The 27,004-nt window shown below is 42.3% G+C and overlaps 1 protein-coding gene across 3 annotated transcripts in view; it reads right to left on the bottom strand.

The window, feature by feature from the left end:
• The window catches only part of KLHL7 (kelch like family member 7), a 40,861-nt gene extending 14,065 nt beyond the window's left edge, over nucleotides 1-26,796 (bottom strand). The window contains exons 1-7 of one of the 3 annotated variants that reach the window (XM_030550764.1): nucleotides 26,194-26,796; nucleotides 13,629-13,731; nucleotides 11,144-11,237; nucleotides 9,700-9,824; nucleotides 8,794-8,969; nucleotides 5,254-5,428; nucleotides 2,546-2,688 (exon numbers count right to left, since the gene is read on the bottom strand). In XM_030550764.1, the coding sequence (XP_030406624.1) occupies nucleotides 2,546-2,688; nucleotides 5,254-5,428; nucleotides 8,794-8,969; nucleotides 9,700-9,824; nucleotides 11,144-11,237; nucleotides 13,629-13,731; nucleotides 26,194-26,313 (936 nt within the window). In that variant the 5' untranslated portion in view covers nucleotides 26,314-26,796. The remainder of the gene's footprint in view (nucleotides 1-2,545; nucleotides 2,689-5,253; nucleotides 5,429-8,793; nucleotides 8,970-9,699; nucleotides 9,825-11,143; nucleotides 11,238-13,628; nucleotides 13,732-26,193) is intronic. The other 2 variants (XM_030550766.1, XM_030550767.1) reach the window with 2 other exon arrangements.
• Nucleotides 26,797-27,004: the final 208 nt, after the last annotated feature.

The raw sequence follows: 27,004 nt of genomic DNA, 5'->3' as shown, positions 1-27,004 counted from the left end.
AAAAACTGGAGAGGGTGAAGAAGAGGGCCACAAAAATTATAAGGAGAAAATGTCTTACAGTGAGAGACTTAAAGAACTCAAAATGTGTAGCTTATCAAAAAGAAGACTGGGAGGTACCTTGACAGGGAGAAAATACTGGGTATTACGGGCTCTTAAATTTAGTGGAGAAAGGCATAACAAGAACCAGAGGCTAGAAACTGAAGCCAGACAAGTTCAGATTGGAAATAAGACACACATTTTAACAGTGAGGGTGATTAATCATGGGAACAAACTACCAAGGGAAGCAGTAGATTCTCCCATCTCTTGAGATCTTCAGATCAGAACTGGTTGCCTTTCTGCAAGATGTGCTTCAGCCAAGCACAAGTTGTTGGGCTCAATGCAGGCATAACTGGGTGAAATTTAAGTGCCTACAGTATACAGGAAGTCAGAATAGATGATCTAATGGTCCATTCTGGCCTCAGTCTTTGAATCTCCAAGTTTGGCTGGTTTCTAAGATTTTTAATTAAAGATCCTCTTCTGCCCAACAGTTAGTTCCCTGTGTTTCAGAAAGGCTCCCACTCCACTTAGACGCTGGCTAGAACTAGCAAGATGCACCCACCACCGTGACTCAGTAGTAATTACCTGTCATCTTTATGCAGAGCTTAAGCACCTAATATCAGAGTGATGAAAAAAATCCTTGCATCTTGTAAAAGGGTTCTGGAATCTGTTGAGCTATCATACATGCAAACCTCTTAATTTATACTAAAAAGGTCTTTCTGGTTCTTGAAGGAGTATGCAGTTTTTTAAATCAAAAGGTTGATCAGCAAATGTGACAAGGTACAATTAATATGAATATAAAATTGGCTAAGGGACACCAACTTCAAATCTAGTCAATTTTAAAAAAAGTAGAGAAAAGTGCAATTTTTAAAACCGATGATATCCCTTTATGATCTCTCCTCACACAATGTATTCCTACTTAATTACTTTATACAGTATTTCCTGATATTTATCTGTTTCCAACAGGGATGGCATTGCCGATAAAGCTCTTGAATAAAGTTATATTAAACCAGGTTTATATCAAGTACTGCAGAGAAATAAGTTTGGTACCATTAATAAAAATTAAGTACTGTATGTAAATAGGTAGTTTTAAGAATATCAAAGTTAACCGTGCTCTTTAAAAATTAAACTCTTGGGGCCAGGACCATATCGTGACATTGCACCCAATATTCTTCATAAAAATATTGTCATAATATGAATATGGCATAACTAAGATGCTTTATGTAAGATGGATCACGTGAGAGATCATTAGAAAGGTTATGATTTATTGATGTGATTATCCAATTTGTATGCATGTATCATTTCTGTATCTGAAGTTAGGAATATCGACTATGTAGCAATTACAACTTTGTGCGTACTTGGGGAAACACCCACCAGACAGTAGGCAATCAGCCTGGATGGTTCCAATAAGAAGGACAATAGGGCTTTGATGATACTAATCTCCCACCTTCCTGAGAAGCTTCCTGGGATGCTGCTTTGACTCTACAAGGTCATGTGGTCATGTCACCTGGTACATGGTCTCATCTTGAGCTGGTATTTTTCCACTGGAAATCGGCCGGGCTGGGAAACAAAAGATTCCTGCCATATGTAAATCCTATTAAAGCTGGGGAGTGAGTTAATCTAGGCTCTTCTCGACTGCCTATCCGCCCAAGAAGGAAGACTGTTTCTTCAGATGTTTTCAGCAAAGGAACTAGGCTAGGGGAGGTAGGGGTGAGCCAGTTGAGACAGACCAGCCTGTAAAAGGAATCCCTGGAGAATTAAGGTGCAAGCAGGGCAATTTACCTTCAAGAAACTCTGCAACCTGCTTGAAACAACATTTAGGGTGAGAAATGATTATCTGTAGCCAGTATTCCTTAGTGTATTAAGCTTAGTTTGCGTGTTTGGTTTTATTTGCTCAGTAATCTGCTTTGATCTGTTTGGTATCCCTTATAATCACTTAAAATTTACTTTTTGTAGTTAATAAGCTTGTTTTTTGTTTATTCCAAAACCATTTTCTACAGTTCATAACTGGAGGGTGGGGGGGTGGGGGAGCTGTGCATATCTTCTTCCACATTGAGGGAGGGGGCGAATTTCATGAGCTGATGCTGTATAAATTTCTATACAACGCAAGACAATATAATTTTGGGTTTACACTCCAGAGGGTGTGCGCACCAGAGTGCTGGGCAATTCCCCGAGCTGAGCCCTCCCAAGCAGAGGTGATTGCAGACTCTGTGTGATTCTACAGTTGGGTATGTCCCTACCTCTGTGTGTGTGTGCTGGATGGGAGCTTGAGAGCCTGACACAGCAGCAAGAGCGGGGAGGACCCAGTCTGGTGGGACCGGTGGGCTCAGTGGGACCCCAGCACATCAGGTGGCACCCTGGAAAGGGGAGTCCAACCTGTCACACACATCTTTCTCTGTATCTATCTGTACAGCACCAAGTAGGTCATCAGTGCTCAGTTAATACCACCACCACCACAAATGGAAATTACAACTAGAGACACTGCACGTATTCTGACACAATGGTTTACCTTTGGATTAAAGTATCTGCAAGACTGTGGCTGTGAGCCTCCAAATAAGGCAATGCGGTAATCATGTTTTTTCCTTCGTGGCCGCGTGCCCTCCACTAGCTCTTCTCTGTCCTCTGGAGACAGCAGATGATATCGCATTCCACCTACAAGGAAATCCATGCAGATTGTACAGAGAGGTATGTATGCATACGATAACTGTAGAGAAACAAATTTTAAGCTACATTTTCCAAATATCCAGCATTTTCCTTAAACCATTTTTCACTCATGAAAATATTCATCATTTTTTTATTTAGGAGAGAATATATAGTAGAACAGGAGTTCTCAACCTTTTTCTCTCTGAGACCCCCGTCGACATGCTATAAAAACTCCAGAGCCCAGCAGGGGGTGGGGTGGGAGGCCAGGGCGGGGCCTTGGGCATAGGTGTAGTTTGATTTCTATTGGGGTGGGGGGAAGAAAGAGGCCAGGATTCCAAGAAGGGAGTGCCACCTCCACCCCCCGTGACTCACCTCAGCAGGCTACCCTCCAGTCTGGGTTGGGGGGCAACCAAAAATTAGAACTCAAAAGGGGGGAGCTTAGGTCACAAAGTTTGAAAACAGCTTAGGGCGCAGGGAGGGGGTAGCTAGGGGTTGTGTGCGGGCAGGGGGTAGCTCAAGGTGCAGAAAGGGGATAGCTGGGGCTGTGCACACAGGGGGTGACTGTGGAGCAAGGAGGGAGGTAGCTGGGGCTGTGTGCACACAGGGGGTAGCTCAGAGTACAGGAAGGGGGTAGCAGGGACTGGGTGCGGGCAGGGGGTAGCTGGGACTCCATGCCAGGGGGTCCTGTTGCCAGAGTCGATTCTCCCCACCTGGGCGGCTCTTACTGACTGCCTCTGCAGGAGCAAAGGGGGCTGGGACTTGGGAGCTGAGGAGTTGCTTTAACCTGGGGCACCAGCAGGGCGGCCTGTTCCATGGCACCAGCCAGAGCAGCAGCTGCCACGCATGGCCTGTGTAATGGCAAAAGCAATAGCCGGCATATTTTTCCACCAATAGCAGTTACCTACTGAGCCTGCTCAGTTCGTGTGAGCATGCTCAGCGCAACCTAGATACGAAATTCTGCCAGGGAGCTCTTTTGCGCCACTGCGCTGGTGGGGATCAGGACTTCAGCCCCACATGGGGTGCCAGGGATCAGGACTTCAGCCCTGCACCTCCAGCTTGAACCCCACAGGGGGTGTAGGCTCACAGTCTGAGGGTTTCAGCCATGGGGTCCTGCCGCCCCCTTGAAAGGGCTCACAGACCCCGTTGAGAGAACTGCTGTAGTAGAACATAGTGATAGGACAGATGCCCAGTTTTAGGATCCATGTCAGACAGATCCAGCAACATCAAAATAAAACAAATATAAAAGGTGCCTGCATGCACTATTCATTTAAAAATCTATCCATTTAGTTAAAGGCATAACTGAAAGTTGCCACATGGAAACTAACAGAAGGAAACATGCATAGAAAAAACAGACCTCGGAAGTCCAAAGTAGAAGTATAAGGAAAGAGAAACCTGACCAGCAAAATTTAAATAGGGGATACAAGTATGCTAGGAAGACGTTGACTTGTTTTTAGTCTCCAGCTAACACCACAGAGGAGAGGCAGCTGTTTGCGTTCCCCTTCTCATCAACAAAACCAAACCAAAACCTTAGTTTACCTGTGGCAACAGTATAAGACCTTTTCAAAGATAATCCAAGCATTTACTTTACTGCCTGTTTAGGAAATAGTCTGATACGTCCACAAATATTACTAATATCAGCAGTGGTATAACTTGTCTCCTCAGCCCTGCCCTGGGTTTATATCAAGAGCTCTAACCTCCATTTGGCTTTACTGAGAGTCAAGATCACTCAGCACCCTGCAGAATGAAGCCTTAAACTTGTAAGAGTTAGGTTAGCAGGAAAAAATGGCTGTGTGCTGCTTTTAAAGCAGTGCTATGTAGTTTATTCCAGCAGTAACTGAAAGGCTAAAATTAAATTTGGATTTTCTTTCCAAAAACCTGAATAATGTTTATGAATATCTGGATTCATCACTGGCATTTGATAAAGTTTTAGGGATTGCATTAGGAATCCAGGTCAGGAAGGGGGCATAGGAGGATTTGTCCCCTCCCTGTTTTTTTAAAAAATGTATTCATTTAAATAAACACACACTATGTCAAAGGGATATTTCATTCAGCACCTTTAGAGTCCTGTATCTCTAGTCACAATTGTCAGCCTGCATTAGTACCAGAGATGGTGGAGCTTAGGTTTAATTTTCTTAAGTCACCTAGGGAAGCTTCATTGACTCAGACATTTTGACAAACATTTCCTATTAATTCCAATCTAAACCTGAGATATATTAAAGTTATTAGCTAGTCTCAAAGGCACACTAACCCTCCCAATTATCCCTAATAATCTTGACAAGGAAGCCAAATTTCATTACTTATCACTAAGTTGGGATAATTTACCGCTGACTTTCATTTCTTTTCTCATTATATCTGTTATACTCTAATAGGTGCTATTTATTTGACAAGCAATTAATCAACTGCAGCTAAACGAGACACTCTAGAATGCACACAGCTATTGCCATATTTAAACTAAACGAAAATACAGTGAAAAATACTTTGATATCAGAGTAAGCAAAAGTCAGAGAGCAAAAAAAGTTACGTATCAAACTGATCATATAGAATATTAAAACGTGCAACTCAGAGGCAACTTACTGATCACCATTTTAAGGCATTCAGGGTTATCCTGAATAAGTGGCTCAGCTTGTACGGTTTTACTTAAGAAGTTCTTCGATATAAGAGGAAATCTGACTTTAGCAAGGATGTCGACCATGTATGGCTGGCGGTTAGGTTCATCATACTTTAGCCACCTGACTGCTGCATCATAAACCTAAAACACAAAAACAATACCCAGTAAAGTAACTAAAGCTGCAGAACAGTTTTTCTTATGTAGCTGAAAAAGAGTAGCTAACCTGGTAATATTTAAAGACTTCCCCATCCCGTCTCTTCCCCAAGCTCTGTCTCCATTCACTCCTCTTTCTCTCTCCCTCCCCCTTCTCCCCCACCCCCGTCACTTGCTACTTTTTCGCCTTCCCTGCCACCCCCCTGCTCAGGTCAGGAGGGATTCGCCTGCAGAGCCTGCTGAGTAGGGGCTGGCATGGGCGATGACCCTGCATCTCCCTGCCAGCAGTAACCAGACTTTGTGTGACTGATCTGACTGGACACTGCCAGGTCACCTTTTTGATCAAACTTTCTGGTCCAAAACCGGGCACCTGGCCACCCTACATTGAAAGTTCATCTCGTTTATGATTCCAGAATGTGTGAATTTCACAAAAATGTGAAAAATCCAACATACTTTAACACGAAACAAAATAAACATATTACTTTGGGATAAATACAGCCTACGAAGGCTTCAGATTTTGAGAGGTCTATACAAACCAATTCTATTTTCAAATGAAAGGCCCAATTCCGAAAATTCTTACTCACCTGAATAGCCCCACTTATATCAAGTCCACTCATGAGCATAAGGATTTGTGTGACCAGGACCAAAGCAAAAAGGCAGATGTTATAAAACACCACAAGATTTATAACCCTGCCCTTACCTGAAATACTTTGTACCTGGTTTTTTTAAAATGTTTCTAGTCTAGAGTGTGAGGGAGATCTCACTATACTGGAATTGTGTGTCTCAGAACATATTTATATTATTTTTATTCCACATTACCACAGCACCTTTGTTAGGAGGGCCACTTCAAACAATAGTTATTTAAAACAATTAACAGCAGAATACTGCAAATGCAACATTATGGTAAGTTAACTTGGTAAAGAACCCAAGTATGCCAATATGCAACTTGTGGGCATTTTTTGTTGTTGTCATCTTGAGTGAAGTTTAAAGAAAAAAGCATCGAGGGTTTGCAGGCTAAAATAACTGTATGTAAATACAGCAGCTCTTTGTTCAAGAATGCAGAGTGTTTCTTTACTTTATCTAGTGTGTTTACACAGGACAGTTTCTACTTTAAATGATAGTTATTAACAATCATGCTGTCGCAACACAGTTGAGCTGAAAACTGATCATAAAAAGTAATTAGAGTTCAAACTGGATGGGTATTTTGCCACCAAACCCTTTTGCCACATTCTGAATTACTAAGGTCAAAGGACTGTCCCCTTGACCAGACAAACATTTCAGTTATAATCCCCTTTACCTATGAATTATAAATCAGAAAATAAGGGTGAATGAAAAAAATGATAGGTTTATTACTAACCCTACAGGCTAAGTAAACCCAACAGATGTATAATTGGAACAGAAAACATGATATACACTTATTGACGGAAACATATACGAGAAAGATATGAAAGGTAGTTTATAACTAAACCAACTTTCCTTAGCTAAATCTAAATGCACTCTGGAGTAGTATACAAGCTACCGCGTGTACAAAGATTATCCGGACACCCCAAGAATCACCTTTCACGCAGGAGTGCTTGGCTGGCAGACAGTTTGGGAGTAAGTTCCCTTTGATAACACAGAACAATTTATGCAACTTAAATCTTCTCATACTCACTTTCCTAGAGGCTTTTTATGCAGGCTAAGTTCTTCCTACACAAAATCTTTTACAACCTCGCTGAGCTGGAGCTCACCCCCTCAGCTTAGGGCTTTAACTCTATTCTATTAGTTAGCTAAGCCTGCAAACAAAAAAAACCTCAACCCCCACAAAAGTACTCCAACGTTTTTGGAACTTGCATTTCTAGTTTCTAGGGTGTTACTCTGTGATCTCAGTGTTTCCATGCCCACAGCTAGAACTCTGAAGTTTCACTCATTTCCACAACTTGTAGCTGTCAATTCTCATGTTCTTACCATCCAACATTTAAAAAACAAAAGACCACACACAGAGTTTAATATAACCTGAAGCTTCGTTGTTTAGTCTTTGCCAAGGAAATTCACATAGTTTTATTTAAATGCTTTATTGCAGCAGATATATTAAGTAACCTGCACTAATCTTAGAGCCTGTATATTTTGACAAACCTTAAAGTCAGCAAGATGCCAATTTTATCTTAGCGCACACATACACACCCTTTTTTGTTTGCTACTGTGACAGGAAATTGCTCATGGTTTCCTCTTAACCTGATTTTTCCAGTTTTCCTGTAGCTGCACAGACTGGCTAGAAAACAACATGCAGAAGCAGTATCTGCAGAGTCCTACATTCTAAATGGGATGGAGTGAAGGCAACTTTTAGGGCCATCAACAACGGCAGTAATTCCTTTCACTGAATGGTCTTCTGGCTCCTTTTAGCTGCCTTCAAACATTGTCTTGATCTTCTGTCTAGTCAATCCCATTTCTTTCTCCATTTCCAGGTTTCTTGAGTGCTCTGTACATTCTAGTTATATAGAGCTGGTCTACAGTACGGGGGAAAATCGATCTCAGATACGCAATTTCAGCTACGTGAATAAGTCGAAGTATCTAAGATCAAATTACTCACCGTCCTCACCGCGCGGGATCGATGTCCACGGCTCCCCATGTCGACTCCGCAACTCCGTTGGGGTTGGAAGAGTTCCGGAATCGATATAAGTGTGTTCGGGGATTGATATATTGCGTCTAGATGAGATGCGATATATCGATCCCCGAGGAATCGATTGCTACCCGCCGATATGGCGAGTAGTGAAGACGTAGCCATAGACTCCCCTTCCAACTCAGCTCATGTACTCTGGCTAAGGATACAGTTCTGTCACAGAGGCCACGGATTCCATGACTCCAGCAGATCTCCATGACTTCTTCAGCTTCAGTCCACCATAGCAGCCATCAGTTAGCCCCTGGAGGGGCTCCAAGTGTTAGTCTTCCCTCTCTCCCAGGTATTTTTAGTAGAAGTCACAGACAGATTGCAGACTTCTGTGAATTTTTGTTATTGCCTGTGATCTGTCTGTGACTTTTATCAAAAATACCTGCGACAAAAATCTTAACCTTAATGATGGCAATGGAGGTTTATATGGACCTATATAGACAGAACTCTTTCCATAATCCCCTCCTTATTTCCTTGAAGCCATGCTCACAATTACACATCTTCTTACACCTGAAATGCTGCCTGTATTTGTTTTTGCCTGAATTAGACTGAAAGATTTCTGGGTCAGGGTTTATAAATGATTCCATGATCTATGAAGCACTATGGAAATAGTAAATGTAATACATTGTAAGTCAGTGTTTAAATCTTTCAATTTATGTATTTAGCTGGTAGAAGACACATTTTACTAAGAAAACTGGAGTCTTACCTGATCTTCTGCCCTTACAGTCAGTGTGTCCTGGTTCAGGAGATGTGTCACACGTTTAACATCAAGCTGTAGAAACTCATCTGTCTTATAAACTTCAGTGAAATGTTGATGGATAAAGTCATCTGCAGTGGCCTTCAGTTCTGGACAGTCTAGGCATTCTGCTAATACACTTATACCTATGCGCGGAGGTGGAAAATATAAAAAGGTGTTAGCCTTTTCCCAAAGTTCGTATTGCAAGAAGTTTTCATACACGCCAATGGAATAAGTCTCTCTGAAATTATGGTATTTTTATTACTTACATAGCACAGTTTTACCCATAGCACCCATAACTCATCTGCAACTCAAGCTAAAAGAACTAAATGCTTCTCTTCTTCTGAAACTGAAGGCAAACACCAATTACGGATCTATCTCAGTGGAAAGGAGGGAACAAAATACTACTGTCACAATATAATGCTATTCCACTTTTGGTTCCCAATCCTGTGCAAGCCCATAATTGGATCAGGTTAATGGGTCTCTTCACAGGCAGAGCTAGTTGTAGAATTGGGACCTCAGTTTACGATGAAAATGACATCAGTTCCTCAAAAAGTGTCAAGAACACGACACTATCATCTTCACTTCTGTTAAACAGGATCCTATACTTAAATCCACTGAACCTCTTATAAGAAATATTGTTTGTAGAAGCTGCTCTGAAACTTGAGTTGATCTGTGTGAGACGTTTTTAGTAATATTATGCAGTTCATAAGTTTCCAAGTAAAGTCTCAAAAGTTTATGACATACTGAATGATATATACCTGATTTGTGCAAATTCTGGTTTTTTTTTAAAAGAAAAACACCCAGCTCCAAACATTCATTGGCATTTTTCAAATACCTTTAAAATGGTGCATTTGTGTTAATGTAATCTCTTACCAAGACAGTTTGAAGCATCCACTTGCTCTTTCAAAAAATCCACACACATTTTTTTCACAGGTTCTATTTGATACTGGTTTGCTGCATCTAGTAAAGACTGGACGTTATTGCTATTAACGGAAATTCTGCAAAACACATTTAGTACAAAATGAGTACCACAAACTACCAGGCTACTGGTGTTTGAAACATTTCAACAAAGTTACACAAAAACATCTCCAAAATTATTTCCCCACTCTTTCCCAGCCAGCTTTACCTTACATTTAAGGGTGAGATGTATTCTCTCTCTGTGTCCTTTCCTGCCCTCCCCTAATACAATAACTTACATAACAATAAGCAAATGAAGACAAATTGGAACAACTGGTCCTTAATTCTAAAGGATGATTCTTAACCTCTGGACATTTGTAGGGGCCTGATCTTACAATAATCATTTGTACAATTACCCTTATACAAGTGGTAGCAGATTGAAGCAAAGGACTCTCTCTTCATCAAGTGTCACCCCACAGCCCTTTTAGCCCAAATAAGCTCAATATAAACATTCCAGATGACTGAAGTGCTATTTAAAAGCAGAAGAGAAAAGAAACATTGTTAAGAAGTTTACAGAACTACCCTCTAATCTTCCTAGAAACATTTGCCCCAGTCCTGCAAGCTATTCTGCATATGCAGACGCTGGTGACCAGTGCCCATGTAGAGCTCCAATGACGTTAACAGGGGCATGTGCAAGTCCCTGCCCACAGAGAGCAACTTGCAGGATCCGAGCCTTTGGCATCTCTTTCATAGATGCAAATATCAATCAATTTTAGGTGCTGTCAGACTGACGTTTAGAGACTTCATGTAGCAATGCAAACAGCACATTTAAGCATTTGGGAATGTTTATTTCGAAACAAAAAGCAAAAACTTGCCAATTATATATTCAATTTAAAAAAAAAATTCCTAACCTGGAACAATAGAAACCCTGTTTTATTGAGAGCCATAGTGATGTAACTTATCATATTAGAGATTAACTACACACACTTAAGATATGTCTACACATGGAATTAGGGGTGTGATTCCATGCTCGTGTACATGTACTTCTCTAGCTTGGCTCAGCTTGTACTCTGCACAACTCAGATGAGAGCTAGCGCAAATATGTTTACATGTGCAGGGAAATCATACCACTAGCTCCTAGCGTACATGTACACACACGTAGCCCCATTTAAGATACAAGTTTAAGTGTTTTCAGAATCAAGGCATACATTATTATTTTAGTTGGAATAACTATTTGGAAGACTATGGTACTGAGAAAAAAAGCTTTATCAAGGTTAACAAATTTTAAATAAGGAGTTATAAATAGTAACAAGTTGCTGGACTACATACAACTTTTTTTTCCTTTGATATTTTATCATTTATAAATAATATACTAAGCTTAAACTTTCTGGCAAAAATGACACATTTTTAAACAAGCTACCTCGCAGTATAAGCAAACTCCACAAGCTGTTCAATAATGTCAGGCTCTGCATCTTTTAGCTCCACTTCAAAGGACTTTGATTCAAGCATATTTGCTGCAATGAAAAGTAACAATAGAACTACATCAGTCTATCATTCTCTGAGCAGTTAATTTTCCACCAGTCACAAAAATCAGCAGTAAAGCAACTATGTCAAGGGGAAAACCTTAAAACAAAAACAAAATGAAACCAGCATTCCCAGAACCTAAATATTCACACATAGGAACTATTTAAATAGAAATAAAATTAATTTATACTTTACCATAATATAAAAGTTTATTATTAATATTCCAATAATAACTTCACTTTTGTAAGTTCTACTCATATTTAAGAACATAAAAACCAGGGCTGTTGATTAATCGCAATTAAGTCACACGATTAACTCAAAATAAATTAATCGTAATTAATCGCAGTTTACCAGTGTAATTAAAACAATAGACTACCAATTGAAATTTATTCAATATTTTGGATGTTTTTCTACATTTTCATTTATTATATATATATCAACCTGTGTTGTAACAGAAATCAAAGTATTATTTTTATTAAATATTTGCACTGTATAAATGATAAACAAAATAATATTTTTCAATTCACCACATACAAGTACAGTTGTGCACTCTCTTTGTCGTGAAAGTGCAACTTACAAATGTAGATTTTTGTTATTGTTACATAACTGCACTCAAAAACAAAACAAACAATGTAAAACTTCAGAGCCTACAAGTCCACTCAGTCCAACTTCTTATTCAGCCAATCCCTAAAAAACCAAGCTTGTTTACATTTACAGGAGATAATGCTGCCCTCTTCTGATTTATAACGTCACCTGAAAGTGAGAACAGGCATTTGCATGGCACTTTTGTAGCTGGAATTGCAAGATATTTATGAGCCAAATGAGCTAAAGATTCATATGGGCATGCTTCGGCCACCATTTCAGAGGACATACTTCCATGCTGATGACGCTCGTTAAAAAAAATAATGTGCTAATTAAATTTGTGACTGAACTCCTTGGGGGAGAACTGTATGTCCCCTGCTCTGTTTACCCACATTCTGCCATGTATTTCATGTTATAGCAGTCTCAGATTATGACCCAGCACATGTTGTTCATTTTAAGAACACTTTCACTGCAGATTTCACAAACACAAAGAAGGAACCAATGTGAGGTTTCTAAAGATAGCTACAGCCCTTTACTCAAGGTTTAAGAATCTGAAGTGCCTTCCAAAATCAGAGGGATGAGGTGTGGAGCACGTTTTCAGAAGTCTGAAAAGAGCAATGCTGCAATGCAGAAACTACAGAATCTGAACCACCAAAAAAAGAAAAAACAACCTTCTGCTGATGGCATCTGACTCAGATGATGAAGACGAATATGCCTCAGTGCACACTGCTTTGGACTGTTATCGAGCAGAACCTGTCATCAGCATGGACACATGCCCCTGGAATGGTGGTTGAAGCATGAAGGGATATAGGAATCTTTAGCGCATTTGGCTTATAAATACCTCGCAACGCCAGCTTCAACAGTGCCATGAGAATGCTTGTCCTCACTTTCAGGTGACACTGTAAACAAGAAGCGAGCAAGCATTATCTCCTGCAAATGTAAACAAACTTGTTTGTCTGAGTGATTGGCTGAACAAGAAGTCGGACTGAGTGGACTTGCAGGCTCTGAAATTTTACAGAAATGATTGGGGTATGGAACAGCTTCCGTATGAGGAGAGATTAATAAGACTTTTCAGCTTGGAAAAGAGACAAATGGGGACGTGGGGGAGGATATGATAGAGGTCTATAAAATCATGACTGTGTCGAGAAAGTAAATAAGGAAGGCTTATTTACTCCTTCTCATAACACAAGAACTAGGGGTGACCAAATGAAATTAATAGGTAGCCGGTTTAAAACAAACAAAAGGAATTATTTCTTCACATAACGCACAGTTAATCTGTGAAACTTTGCCAGAGGATGTTGTGAAGGACAAGATTATAACACGGTTCAAAAAAGAACTAGATAAATTTATGGAGCATAGGTCCATCAATGGCTATTAGGCAGGATGGGCAGGGATGGTTTGCCAGAAGCTAGGAATAGAAGAGAAGGGATGGATCACTTGATGGTTACCTGTTCTGTTCATTCCCTCTGGGGCATCCTCCATGAACTTTCCCAGCTCTTTTTTGAACCCTGTTATAGTTTTGGCATTCACAACATCCTCTGGCAAGGAGTTCTACAGGAAGATACTTAATCACATGAGTAGCCCCACTGACTTTAACAAGAGGAGATAAAAAGGGTAAAAAGCAGAGCTGCATGAGAGAAGGAGAGAAATTAAGGAGAGAGGAAAGTACAAGAGCTTTCCCTCCGACTGTTTAAGAGCCAGTCTCGATTACCTTCTTCAGGGACCTGTAGCAAAAAGTTGATAACTTTTTATTTTAAATATTAAAAACATTAAAATAAGCCAATTTTGAGAAGACTTACTAGTAAACATCAAGTTAAAAAAGTGACTGGCTGAAGCAAGCACAACACGATGAGCTGGGATCTTTCTTTCCTGTACCATGAGAATGACATCACAGAGAGTTTTCTAATAAAAAAGTAAAGATCAACTTTGTGAGAAATACACGCCAGAATATTATTATAAGAAAGGTTTTCAGAAATCCATTGCTTTCTCTGCTCTCTGGCTAGCAGGCTCATCACATAATGGTAAAGTAAAAAACATAAGAACAATTAGTAGTTTAGATATGCCAAACAAAGGTGAAGGGAGGATCAAAGTTGAGGCTTACATAACAATCTTGATTTACCCTGTTTAGCAAGACAATAACGCACCTTTCTATTGGAGACAAATAGATCACCCAAGCATCAACTCAAAAATACACAAGTTAAAGGGACAGTTTTCAGTTTAAAAGTTTCCACAAAGAAATTTTTTTTTACCTGCCATTGTCTAAGTAACATGTAAGATCACTGTTCTGAGAATTTTCTGTTTACTCAGTTTGGTTGCCTGGTATATTTTGACAACACTGAATGTCTAGTCAGACAATTTTCTCATTTGTGTGACCTTTCACACAGTGACGGGAAGAGAAAGCACCTATACAACTAGAAAAGTTGTTGGAGCAAGAATAGTGTGTAGGGGTGGAATATATATAAATGAATAGAATTAAAGTTGGCATCCCTTTAAGACTGCCTTTAAGAACATGAACACTGACTTGAGTCAGACTTCAATGGGAACCGAGGACATACAGCATCAGGTTCTTATTGAATTCACTAGCATTAGAACTTCATTCTGAGGTACCTGAAGTTCCCTTATTGCAAAAAAGTTAAACCAAAACAACCCATTAATATAGTGGGAAGGAAGTGTGCATAGTCAGAACTAGATAGGGAAAACAGAATGAGAGTTTAAATAACCGATTATTTGAGTTTCAGTCAGATCCCTAAATGATCTTTTAGTAGTTTTTGGTTCACTCAGGAAATAACACAGAACAGAAGCACCTACAGCTACAATAACAGATTCATAAAAATAATGCATATGTCAAAAAAACAAACAGTTGTTTGAGTAACAAGCATACACCAGAAAAATGTCCCTTTGCACATCTGTAGCTTAAAATACTTAAGCAATAACGACCAAATTTAGTCATAAAAAAAGTTGTTCCAAACCCAAGGCCTTGTAGGCAAAACTTCAGAGCAAGTTCTTTTACAGATGAATTAGAAATTCTTAAACACATTTGGATCAAACAGAAATACTGTCTGACTTATGACAAGCATAACTGTAATATTCTGCATTTAATTCAGATGGTAGGGTCCAAGAAGGGACCAAAGCCAAGATTTTTAGTGACGATATTAAAAGCTGCCAACACTTTTGCACAACACGGGAAACACGACATGTTGTGAACTACCACTCCCTGCTTTGTTATGAAAAATAAGAATGCTGTCATTTGAAATTTACCTAGAGGTGGGACTTCTATACAAACAGGTCTTATTTCTTAGTCAGATTTTTCACTCAAAGATGGTCGTTAATTTTTTCCTCTTAAAATGCTTTCCTTCACCTCCACCTGTCCCCCTCCACCCCAGAGATGGAGGGAGTGTGTGAACACAAACAAAACTAAATACAACCCTCTAGGAGAGGGAAACTGATTTCAGCTTCAGTACAGAGCCTTCTTTCCTCTATTGCACACACGCTTGTTAGAGCAATTTAAGATGTCCATATTTGGAGCCTCCCAATCCTGATAATGTCTCCTTTTAATTAAAATTGGTAGTTTTATGGGATGAGAAATATTTCCACACTCATTCATTCCCACCCAAAGGTTCTAGAGCACAGGCGTCAACTCCATGGGTGCTCCAGGGCTAGAGCACCCACAGGGAAAAATTAGCGAGTGCTCTGCACCCATTGGCAGCCAAGCTCCCCCTGCCCTGCTTCTTCCTCCTCTCCTGAGCGCACTGCATCCCCGCTCCTCCACCTATCTCCCAGCCCGCTGTTAGCATGCTCCAGGAGGGAGGAGGAGGAGCAGGAACATGGTGCGCTCAGGGGAGGAGGTGGGGCCAGGAGAGAGATTAGGGGAAGGAGTTGGAATAGGGGCAGTGAGGGTGCAGAGTTGGGGTGAGGACTTTGGGGAAGGGGTTGAAATGGGGGTGGGAAGGGGCGGAGTGGGGGCAGGGCCGGGGCCAAGCACCTACGAGAAAGATAGGAAGTTGGTGCCTCTGTTCTAGAGCATCAGACAATAGTTACAACTCAAGGTTCTAATTTTCAAATTCTTAAGCAGGTAGCTTCACTCACGTGAGTAGCTCCACAGAGTCCTTTGGGTTAATCACTTGACTAACTACAATTGCATGCGTAAGAGTTTACTTTACAGACCATACATTTGATAAATTTTGAGCTGTTCTACTCTGTGTACGGAATACAACATTAAGAACATTGCCCTGCCACCATTAGCTGAAGCAAGGGAAATGCAGAAATAAAATTATCGGCTACATTTGGAATTTCAAAGCGCTGCCGCGGCTGCGCTGCAGGAGCACTGCCGCGGCTGCGCTTTGAAGTGTGAGTGTAGTCAGAGCGGCAGTGCTGGGAGAGAGCTCTCCCAGCGCTGCATGTAAACCACATCCCTTACGGGTGTAGCGTGCAGCGCTGATTACACTGACACTTTACAGCGCTGTATCTTGCAGCGCTCAGGGGGGTGTTTTTTCACACCCCAGTTGCAGCGCTGTAAAGTGTGAGTGTAGCCAAAATTAGTAAAACTTGGAGCGGAAATAAAAAGCTATGTGGTATATTTGTTCAATGAGAGGTTCTCAGCAGGACAGCACATCATGGAGATGATTACTGCCTGAAACAACAGCTCTGAGAGGCGTGAATTGCTCCATTCATTGCAGTAGGTATTCTCACTCCCCCTCCCCAGTGTCAGTGCTCATGAGCCTGTGCTATGAAGGGAGCAAGCCCATTCTCACCCCCAATCTCAGTACTTTGTGCCTGGTGCATGCTCCAAACATGCCTGTTTTCAACTCCCCACCCAGAGGGCACTGGGAGATGGGGCTCAGACCCCCACAGAGAGATAGGGTCCCCCAGTTGCCAGCTCATATGTGGAAGGGCAGCGAGAGAAACTTCCCAGAAAAGTTAGACCCCCTTTTAAATTAGCTGTACTACTCAGGGCTTATTTCCCCAAAATATATAAGCCCTCTTGAGAGAGGCAGACAGTGGCAACATGCCTATAGATTTCTGCCAGGGATAGGGTTTGAATTTACAATGCATGGGAATTTACAATGCAGGTTCAACGGCCACAGCATTTCCCTCGAGCCATCAAATTATTGTGAAAATACAGTGCAAATCCTCATTTCAACAGAGCCCTAGGGCTTGTCTACACTGGCAATTTACAGCACTGCAACTTTCTTGCTACGCCCCTCATGGAGGTGGGTTTTTTTTTTTAAAGAATACTGGAAGAGCTATCTCCCAGCGCTGTGCAGCAACCACACAAGCCACGTTAAAGCATCACTGTGCTTTAGCGTTGCCAGTGTAGACTAGCCCTTAGCCTTGCTGCACATGTGCATTTCATTTTCTCTGGTTCCACCTACTTTCCTAACTTAACCCTGAATATCTTCTACAACAGTAGTTCCCAAACTCCCTTCCCTCCCATCCCCCAGAGATACTATTTTGAGAACAAAATGGTGTCCTCCAGCATGTTCCAGCCCGGGTTCAAGGGACAGACCCCTGCATAAACCACGGTGGACCCTCAGGGATACAGGGACACCAATTTAGAAACCACTGTTCTACAGCATAAACCTCCAAAGGGGCACTGAGTATCTTGCACTAGCTGAACTAAATCCCAAGTGACTGAGATCAGTCTGAGGGGAGGACAAGAGCCACAGTCTGAGCCCTAAGCATGGGCAAAACCCAGAAGCTTAGATTTTGTAAAATGTAGCACCCCCCGCCCCCAAATACAACATCTAAGGAACGCTTTGCTCAATGACCTCTAACTTGGTCTACTCACATTACGCGGCACCCTCGTGTGTCACTGAAAAATTCAAGATAATCTGAGTAACCATGCAGATTTAAAACACAATTTGAGTCAGCCTTAGACCTGAAAGTGATGTTCAATCATAACTACAGTGGTGCTGGTGCTCTGCTATAATAAAGCACCATGCACTCATATGCCAATACATTATTATTTGTGTGTGTTGTGGCAGCATCTAGAGGCCTCAATCAAGAATTGGGACCTCATAGTGCTAGGCATTGTATGTACATGTATTGAGATGTTCCCTGCCTCAAATTGCTTACAAACAAGGGATAGCACCATTCAGTGGCCTCAAATTGGTGTTGTGGGTGAATGGCACTCTACATAAACAACAAAAACCACCTTAATACCGGATGTTCTCCACCAGTACTACATTATCAGAACTGAAAGGCACATCCTCTGAATTATGGATGTGAAGGTATATTGAAAAATGGTTTATCCAAATGAGAACAAACAAAAGCATACATGTGGACAACCAGATATAACACTTTTAGTCTGCCTATGAGACAGGACTAGTTTGCTGAACATATTAATTCAATTTGCACTGAGTACCAGAACTCAGTATACAGCCTCCATTTAAGCAAGCTTTTACTCTTTTCCTTTTTTGGTTATTTGGAAAAAACAAGTATAAGTAGTGTGGGGGGAAAAAACCTGACTTCTACAACATGAATTCATAACTTCTGGCCCACCACAGTAATACACAGATGATGGGCCAATGGGAGCAGAAAGGGACAGTGGAAAAGATGTGAAGGCCAAAAGAAAATTGTTTCACTAGCCTAATGTCAGTTATTGGCAATCCGGGGCCTGATTCAACTCCCATATAAATCAGTGGGAGTTGGACTGGGCCTTTGGGAAGGTTCATGCTGGAGGAGTATTTACTTTCTACTAGTAAACATAGTATTGCACAACACCTAGTACAAACGGCTGTTCATGCCCCAGTTCCAGTCACCACACTACCTCTGGTTGTTGAGTCAGCTGTGGTTTTGGCTTCCTATCCACAACCTCAAAGGCACTTGAATCCTAGAATTAAGTTTGCTTTTGTGGAGTTGGTTGGTTGTTTTAAACAGAGTTGGCAGTTTTTAAAAGAGATATTATTAAGGGCACACAAGCAAACTATCCCACTGCATAAGAAGGACAGGAAGTATGGGAAGACACCATGCTGGTTTAACCAGGAGCTCTTCAATGACCTGTAACTCAAAAGAGAGTCATACAAGAAGTAGAAACTAGATCAAATTACAAAGGATGATTATAAAACACCACCACAAGCATGTAGGGACAAAACTGGAAAGGCCACGGCACAAAACAAGGTTAAGCCAGGTAAAGATAGAAAGAGTAACAAGAAAGCATTTTACAAATACATAAGAAGCAAGAGGAAGACCAGAGTCAAGGTAGGTCCATTACTCAGTGAGGAGGGAAAGACAATTACAGAAATCAGTCTCACAATATGCACAACGTGCCTCAGAAGGCATGTGACCAGGATTCATAACAAAATTTGGTCCACTGGTTGGATCATTAGTTTCCCTGGATCGTGTAATGATGGGTAGTGTGATGTGAACACTGATCTACGTTCCCCCCCAAAATGCAGTGATGGCCTAAGTCTTAAATGCCTGCTTCGTTTCAGATTTCACCAAAAAAAGTTAGCAGTGGTTGGATGACTAACATAGTAGACATCAGCATAAATGGGGTAGGATCTGAGGCTAAAAGAGGAAAAGAACAAGTTAAGAATTATTTAGGGAACATCTTCACTAGCAATGTTAAAGCGCTGCCGTGCATGGCTTGTGTAGTCACTGCACAGAGCTGGGAGCCCAGAGCTCTAAAAAAACCATGTCCATTAGGGGACTAGCTCCTAGCGATGGTGCTCTGTCTACACTGGCACTTTACAGCACTGAAACTTGCAGCACTCAAGGGGGGAGGGTGTTTTTTCACACCTCTGAGCGAGATAGTTGCAGTGCTGTAAAGTGCAAATATAGACAAGCCCCTAGGCAAGTTAGATGTCTCCAGGTCAATCATTTTTATTCTTATTGTCTCTGGAGTCTGGACCTTGAGTTCACCTCGTCCAAAAAATTTGGACCTCGACAAAAAAATAATTGACTACCACAGTCTAGATAATTGGAGCTCTGCATGGACTCAAAATTTGTATTTGCATCTGATCCGTGATCCGCAAATGTGGACCGTGGATATCCATTGATTTGCAGGGCTCTATAGTTAATACTTAGTCCTGCCTCAGTGCAGGGGAATGGACTAGATCAGTGGTTCCCAAACGTGTTCTGCTGCTTGTACAGGGAAAGTCCCTGGCAAGCCAGGCCGGTTTGTTTACCTGTCGCATCCACAGGTTTGGCCAATCGCGGCTCCCAGCGGCCGCGGTTCGCAGCTCCAGGCCAATGGGAGTTGCTGGTAGTGGCGGCCAGTACATCCCTTGGCCCGCGCTGCTTCCAAGCGCCTCCCTTTGGCCTGGAGCAGCAAACCATGGCCAATGGGAGCCGCGATTGGCCGAACCTCTGCACACGGCAGGTAAACAAACCGGCCCGGCCCGCGGCGGAACAAGTTTGGGAACCACTTGACTAGATGATCTATCAAGATCTCTTCCAGTCCTACATTTTTATGATTCACTTCCTCACAGAAAAAATAAATAGGTCTTCCTTTGCATCAAAGAGTCATTTTGGTTATCCTGGATGCTCTTGGACCAAGCCTGCAATAATTTGATCTTTTTCCAGTAGTGACTGGCACACCTTGAATTCTGCCAGTTTGTCTGAAAGCCACTTCTAGGGTCATGATTTTGGACAATCAGCCTAGATACCCATCAGGTTATTGGCCTAGGAGGATGATCAACCTAAAGATAAGGCTAGCACCAGCATTCAGCAATTCAAAAGAATAGAGGAAAACTCCGTAGCTCAGGGTTGGCCTTACCATGAGACAAACTGAGGCGGCTGCCTCAGGTGCCAGACTGTGGTGGGGGAGGGGGACACTACTAGGATCCAGAGTGTAGAAAACTGTGTCTGCTGCTGGTGCATATGTATTCTATCTGCTCTAGATGCACAGAGATGGTGGAGTGCTGTGCTAGAGGAAGGAGGGCACAAGCGACGTAACAGGCAGGCAGGAGAAAAGGTGAGAGGGAATAACAAAAGCAGCAGGAGCTGCAGGGAGAGTGAGGAGGTGCTGCCTCTTATGTACTTCTCTAGTACCCCCAGGAGCCTGGACTGATTAACAACAGCTCCTCAGGGAGCTTCCTGTTTCCTGTTGCTTCCCTGAACACACTTGAGGAGAACAAGCAGTCAACGAAGTAGTAGGAACCAGTTAGGCCCGTAAGACACTGATATCTTCCCTCGCTCAGGCCCTGCTACCAGTCTGTTTATTTGTCCCCTTCAATTGAGTGTTGAGAGCCAATATAGCTGGCACAGAACAGCAGTCATGTGTGAAAGAAGAAAACACCTCTCTGGGGCAGCATTCAGAAAAAGCAAGCAAGCAAAGGAAGCTTTTCTATCTAAGCAGGAAGGAGCTCTCCTGAGATACATATACACAAACGTTCACGGTGAGCCTTCCAGCCCCAGTGAGGATGTGAGTGGTGAGGAGATGCCTGATCTTCCAGTTAGTCAGAGTGCAGGTGACCTGGCAGCTACTGCAGCATCCATATCTGCATCTCAAATGGATTTAACCATGCACATTCCTGAAGAAAAGTGTAAATCAGAGAAGAGTGTGGTGGAGGTGCAAGAAACAGCTGCTGCTGAGTTTAGTTCCTTAAGTCTAGATGATCCAGGACTGAGGACCAACTTGAGCAGTAGCCTGAAGGACTTACTTGTACTGCATGGGCCACAGCAAGTGAAAAACTTCATTTTCCTCAAAGACAATGAAAATAGAAGTTTTCATCCAATACATTACTGATGTGAAATCTCCAATAGTGACAAAGTGAAGAGGCCATGGCTTATGTACTCAAAACCCCAGAATGCTGCTTACTGTTTTTGGTGCAAACTTTTCCAGTCTAATGTTCCAGCCACATTGGGTTCTACAGGAACAAAGGACTGGAAAATTCTGGCAGCAAATCACCAGAGTGTATTTCATAAGTGGAAAGTGCTTGAGATGAGACTAAGGTTAAAGGCCACCATAGACGATCAGCATCAAGAGAAGACTGCATCAGAGTCTCTTTACTGGCAAAATGTTCTGAAAAGGCTCATTGGCATTGTGAGAATGCTTGCTATCCAAAACCTAGCACTGTGTCGCACTTCAGATCAGCCATATGTGCCAAACAATGGAAACTTTCTTAAAATTGTGGAGCTGATGGCTGAGTTTGATGCTGTACTCCAGGAGCATCTAAGAAGAGTCACCACCAAAGAAATGTACACGCACCACTACTTTGGAAAAACAATTCAAAATGAGATCATACAGTTACTGGCAACAAAAGTCAAACAGAAGATTGTGGCAGATCTGAAGTCAGCAAGATATTACTCTGTTGTTCTGGACTTCACATCTGACATCAGCCATATGGAACAAATGACTTTAATGGTGCATTTCGTAACAACAACAGAATCAAATGAAAATGTCCCTGCAATGGTGACTGTCAGAGAGCATTTTCTAGAATTTATTGACATTGACGATATTACAGGAGCTGATTTGACAAATGTGCTTCTTAAAAAGCTGGAAGATACGGGAATTGCGATAGCTGACATGAGAAGTCAGGGCTACGATAACAGTGCCTACATGAGAGGAAAGAACAGAGGAGTGCAGACACAGATCTGAGAGTTAAACCTTCGAGTTTTTTTTGTCCCATTCAGTTCTCATTCTTTGAACTTGGTGGTCAGTGATGCAGTATCAGGGGGATTAACGCTAGGGAGGGAGAGGAATTATTTAAGTTTAGTACTAATGTAGGCACGAGGACGAATGGGTACAAACTGGATATTAGGAAGTTTAGACTTGAAATTAGACGAAGGTTTCTAACCATTAGGGGAGTGAAGTTCTGGAACAGCCTTCCGAGGGAAGTAGTGGGGGCAAAAGACTTATCTGGCTTTAAGACTAAGCTTGATAAGTATATGGAGGGGATGTTATGATAGGATAGTTCAATTTGGGCAATCGATCTGGATTATCACCAGATAAGTCTGCTCAATGGTCTGCGGGGAGATGTTGGATGGGATGGGAACTGAGTTACTGCAGAGAATTCCTTCTTGGGTGCTGGCTGGTGAGTCTTGCCCACATGCTCAGGGTTTAGCTGATCGCCATATTTGGGGTCAGGAAGGAATTTTCCTCCAGGGCGGATTGGCAGGGGCCCTGGAGGTTTTTCACCTTCCCCTGCAGCGTGGGGCATGAGTCGCTTGCTGGTGGATTCTCTGCAGCTTGAGGTCTTCAAACCAATTTTGAGGATTTCAATAACTCAGTCCTGGGTTAGGGGTTGTTATAAAAGTGGACGGGTAGGGTTCTGTGGCCTGCCTTGTGCAGGAGGTCAGACTAGATGATCATATTGGTCCCTTCTGACCTACAAGTCTATGAGTCTATGAGTATCAGCGTCTAGTGAGGCTGCTGAATTTTTTAATGTAATTCAAAGCATCTATGTATTTTTCTCTGCATCAGTGGCAAATTTTGAAGCAACATCTGGGAACATCCTCTCTGACACTGAAACCACTGAGTCCCACATGATGGGAAAGTCGATTGGAGGCGATAAAGCCTATCAAACACCAAATTGGGAAGATAGATGAGGCCATAGTTGCCATTATAGAGGTTAATGCTACGACAAGAACTGTTCATGGGAGAACAGTGGCAGAGGGAAATGGAATCACCAGCAACATGCATAACTTCAAATTTATGTGTGGCTTAGTGTTGTGGCATGACATACAGTTTGAAATAAATGTTATAAGCAAGGTGTTGACTACGATATATCTAGAGCAATGGAACAACTGGACAAAGCAAAGTCATACCTACAGTCTTACCAATCAGATGAGGGATTTCAAAATGTTCTGAAGAGTGTACAGAAGTTGGCAGAGGAACTTCACACTGAAGCTATTTTCCCACTCATTCAAGAATACAAGAGTAGCTGAAGATGAAATTTTAATTAGGAGGCATGAGATAATCCCATAAGTGACCCCAAACAATTCAAAGTTGAATTCTTGAACCAGGTGCTAGATTGTGCAACACAGTCAATTGAAGAACGTTTCATGCAGCTCAAGGAATGCAGCAGTATATTTGGGATATTGTATGATATTCCAAAACTCCTCACTATACCTGAAGATGACCTACACCAGCAATGCAGGGCACTAGAGACAGTGTTATCATATGATGACATGTGCGATAGTGATGCGAGTGATTTAGGTGATGAACTGAATGCCCTTTCAAGATAAATTTCAGCAGGATCAACTCCAAAGGCTGTTCTGGAATACATGTGCACAAATAAGATGACCACCCTCTTTCCAAATGCTTTTAAGTATCAGAGGGGTAGCCGTGTTAGTCTGGATCTGTAAAGCAGCAAAGAATCCTGTTGCACCTTATAGACTAACAGACGTTCTGGAGCATGAGCTTTCGTGGGTGAATACCCACTTCGTCGGATGCAACGAGGCGGGTATTCACCCATGAAAACTCATCCGACGAAGTGGGTATTCACCCACGAAAGCTCACGCTCCAAAACGTCTGTTAGTCTATAAGGTGCCACAGGATTCTTTGCTGAATGCTTTTGTTGCTCTGTGCATACTTTTAACACTTTCTGTAACAGTTGCCAGTGGAGAGCGCAGCTTCTCCAAGCTGAAGTTAATAAAAACACATCCACATTCCACAATAACACAGGAGAGGCTGGTCGGCCTTGCAACCATCTCAACAGAGCATGAGCTGGCCCAGACTGTGGACCTTCAGGAAGCAGTTCAAATCTTTGCAACCAAGAAGGCACGGAAAGCACCACTTTGATTAGTCAGACAGATAAAAATGCCAGTGTTTACTATGCAGACAAGAAAAGTTACATTTGCTGCTCAGGCATTTGAAAGTTAAGTGTTACTTAAAATTTTTCAACAAGACATTTTAAGTTATTAGTTCTCCTTTACTGGGGCAGGTAGCAGAGCAGTACCATGAGAGGAATTGAACAGAAAGAAGACAGATTTGAGACCTTCCAAAGTTTTGGCCCAAGTGAGGGCACATGGGGGCATCAGTTGAGCTCATGTGTCAAAATGTTATGGCCAGCCCTACCTACCAGGCTATAAACATGAGCATGGGCTTCTTAGGTAAGCAGTCAGATATAGCAGCCATGTAGAACACGAAACAACATTTTGCAGGGTTGCCACCTAGAATTCTAACAGAATTTCAACTGATTCAGTTGACAGGAGGCATATTTAGTTTTGGATCCACATTGGGAGAATACATACTAAAAAACACCCAACACCCATTCCACCTACACCAAACAAAAAAGACTTGACTGCATGTCCACCTCAATTCCAACTAGGGTGACCAGATGTCCCGATTTTATAGGGACAGTCCCGCTATTTGGAGTTTTTTCTTATATAGGCATCTACTACCCCTCTATTCCTGTCCCGAATTTTCACACTTGCAGTCTGGTCACCCTAATTCCAACAGCCTCTGAAAAAGGGTTGTGTGTTAGTACAGTTTCAAGCTGAAATAACTGAGCCCTCTACTCAAACTTGATTTTTTGGCTTAGTGCAGAGAAGCTCTTAGATAATAAAGTGGATCCACTGCAGTAACTCTTCCTGTTTTTTTATTAGCAACAGACACTTGCATAACAATAACTGAACTTTCAATACAGGAAGATGTTCACTGTGCCACAGCACACAAGTATGTCAGCAGCTATTTATTATTTTTACAATGCCCAAAGCATGCTGGGTGCTGAGACTACTTATTGCTTGTATTTCATACAGCTCGTTTTGTGACATCTTCCTCTCAAAATCCAATATGTGCAAGGATTAAATAGAAACGAGTTGTCATCCCTGAACATTTTTTAGAAGCTCCACCAGATCTCTAGATTATTCTATATGCATATATTCATTTAATAAAGGATACTGAAGCCTAGTTGAGAAACTAGTTTTGGCTGGACTCAAACGCTGAATTGGTGGATTACCCCATTAAAATACTTAAGAGCAGATGTTGGTTTAACACAACAACACTGAAAGTTATCTTAAGCAACCACCCTATAGATAGGGAGACATCTATGACAGATCAAACAAACTTGAAATGTCTAGTGAATACAAGTGGGATAGCAGGATTCCTGGGATCAACATCTGACTGGATGTGTGCCCGTGGGAAAATTACTTATATGCTTGGTGCCTGTAAAATGGGAACAATAATTCAGACCTTGTGTAGCTTACTAGGTTACAGTTTCCAATGCATACTCAAAGCTAGGCAGTGAAGTCAGCAGAAGCCCACACACATCCAAACACAAAGGACAGGACTAATGATGACATGTTCTAACTACGATTAATGGGAAACTTGTGGTTGATATAGATCAGTTTACTAAGACTGGGACGTGATGATGTTGGCTACTAGACACTGGATATTGGATCCTATGGGCAGATTTCACCACGAACAGGGAAAGAACACAGGACGTTCTTCTCCTTCAGCTGTATCTCCTGCCCTACCTGTTTTCGCATGGTATTCATGACTCCCATAAAGCTCGCCAGCAGTTTAGCTTCTTCTCGGGCTGCAAGTTTCTTCTCTGTTTTCTTCTTGTTGCTTTTTTCCGACCCAGAGGCTGCCATGCTCCCCTCCTCTCACCACCAAGAAAACAAAGGCTGGCAGGACTCACGCAGGCCCATGCACAGCAGCCAAAGGAAGCCAATTATAACACACCGAACTGCCCTAACCAAGATACCAGACGGACGAGTAGGCTGCACAACCACGCACTACAGAACCTCCTGCTGTTTCTGCAACCGGGCAGGCAGCAGGGCGAGCCACCTGGGCAATCACCAGGCGCGGCAGCCGGAGGAGCCGGGCTGATCAGACCCCATGAGAAGCCGCAGGGCCAACCATCCCCTAGTGCAGACACCTGAGAACGCAGCCTTGGGCCCGCAACTGCAGCGCTCCAGCGATGGTGGGGGCGCGCGATACATCAATCGCCAGCGTTCGACCGATAGAACGCGAGCTCCTGGAAAAAATCCTACATAATTCCCAAAGGGAGCGGACCGGTGCACACTGACGTCATATAACAGCGCGAGCTGTAGCTCCAGTCTCCTCCCACCCCCTGGGCGCTCCGGAGCCAAACAAACAAAGAACGAGGAGGCGGAACGGGTCACGTGCTTGCTGCATTCACAGGGGCGGGGGAGGCGGGTTGAGTCAAGTGCGCACGCGCACGGCTGAGCGTGCTGAGCTGAGAGGAGACTACGGGGTAGTGGGTGTACGTGTCTGTGCTTTGCGGAGGGGAGCAGGCCTGTGCAAATCCCGCGCCTTTTA

The sequence above is a fragment of the Gopherus evgoodei genome, chromosome 2 (assembly GCF_007399415.2).
Source record: "Gopherus evgoodei ecotype Sinaloan lineage chromosome 2, rGopEvg1_v1.p, whole genome shotgun sequence".
NCBI lineage: Eukaryota > Metazoa > Chordata > Testudines > Testudinidae > Gopherus > Gopherus evgoodei.
Note: the sequence above shows the minus strand (reverse complement) of the source record. Positions and strands in the feature narration are given on the sequence as shown.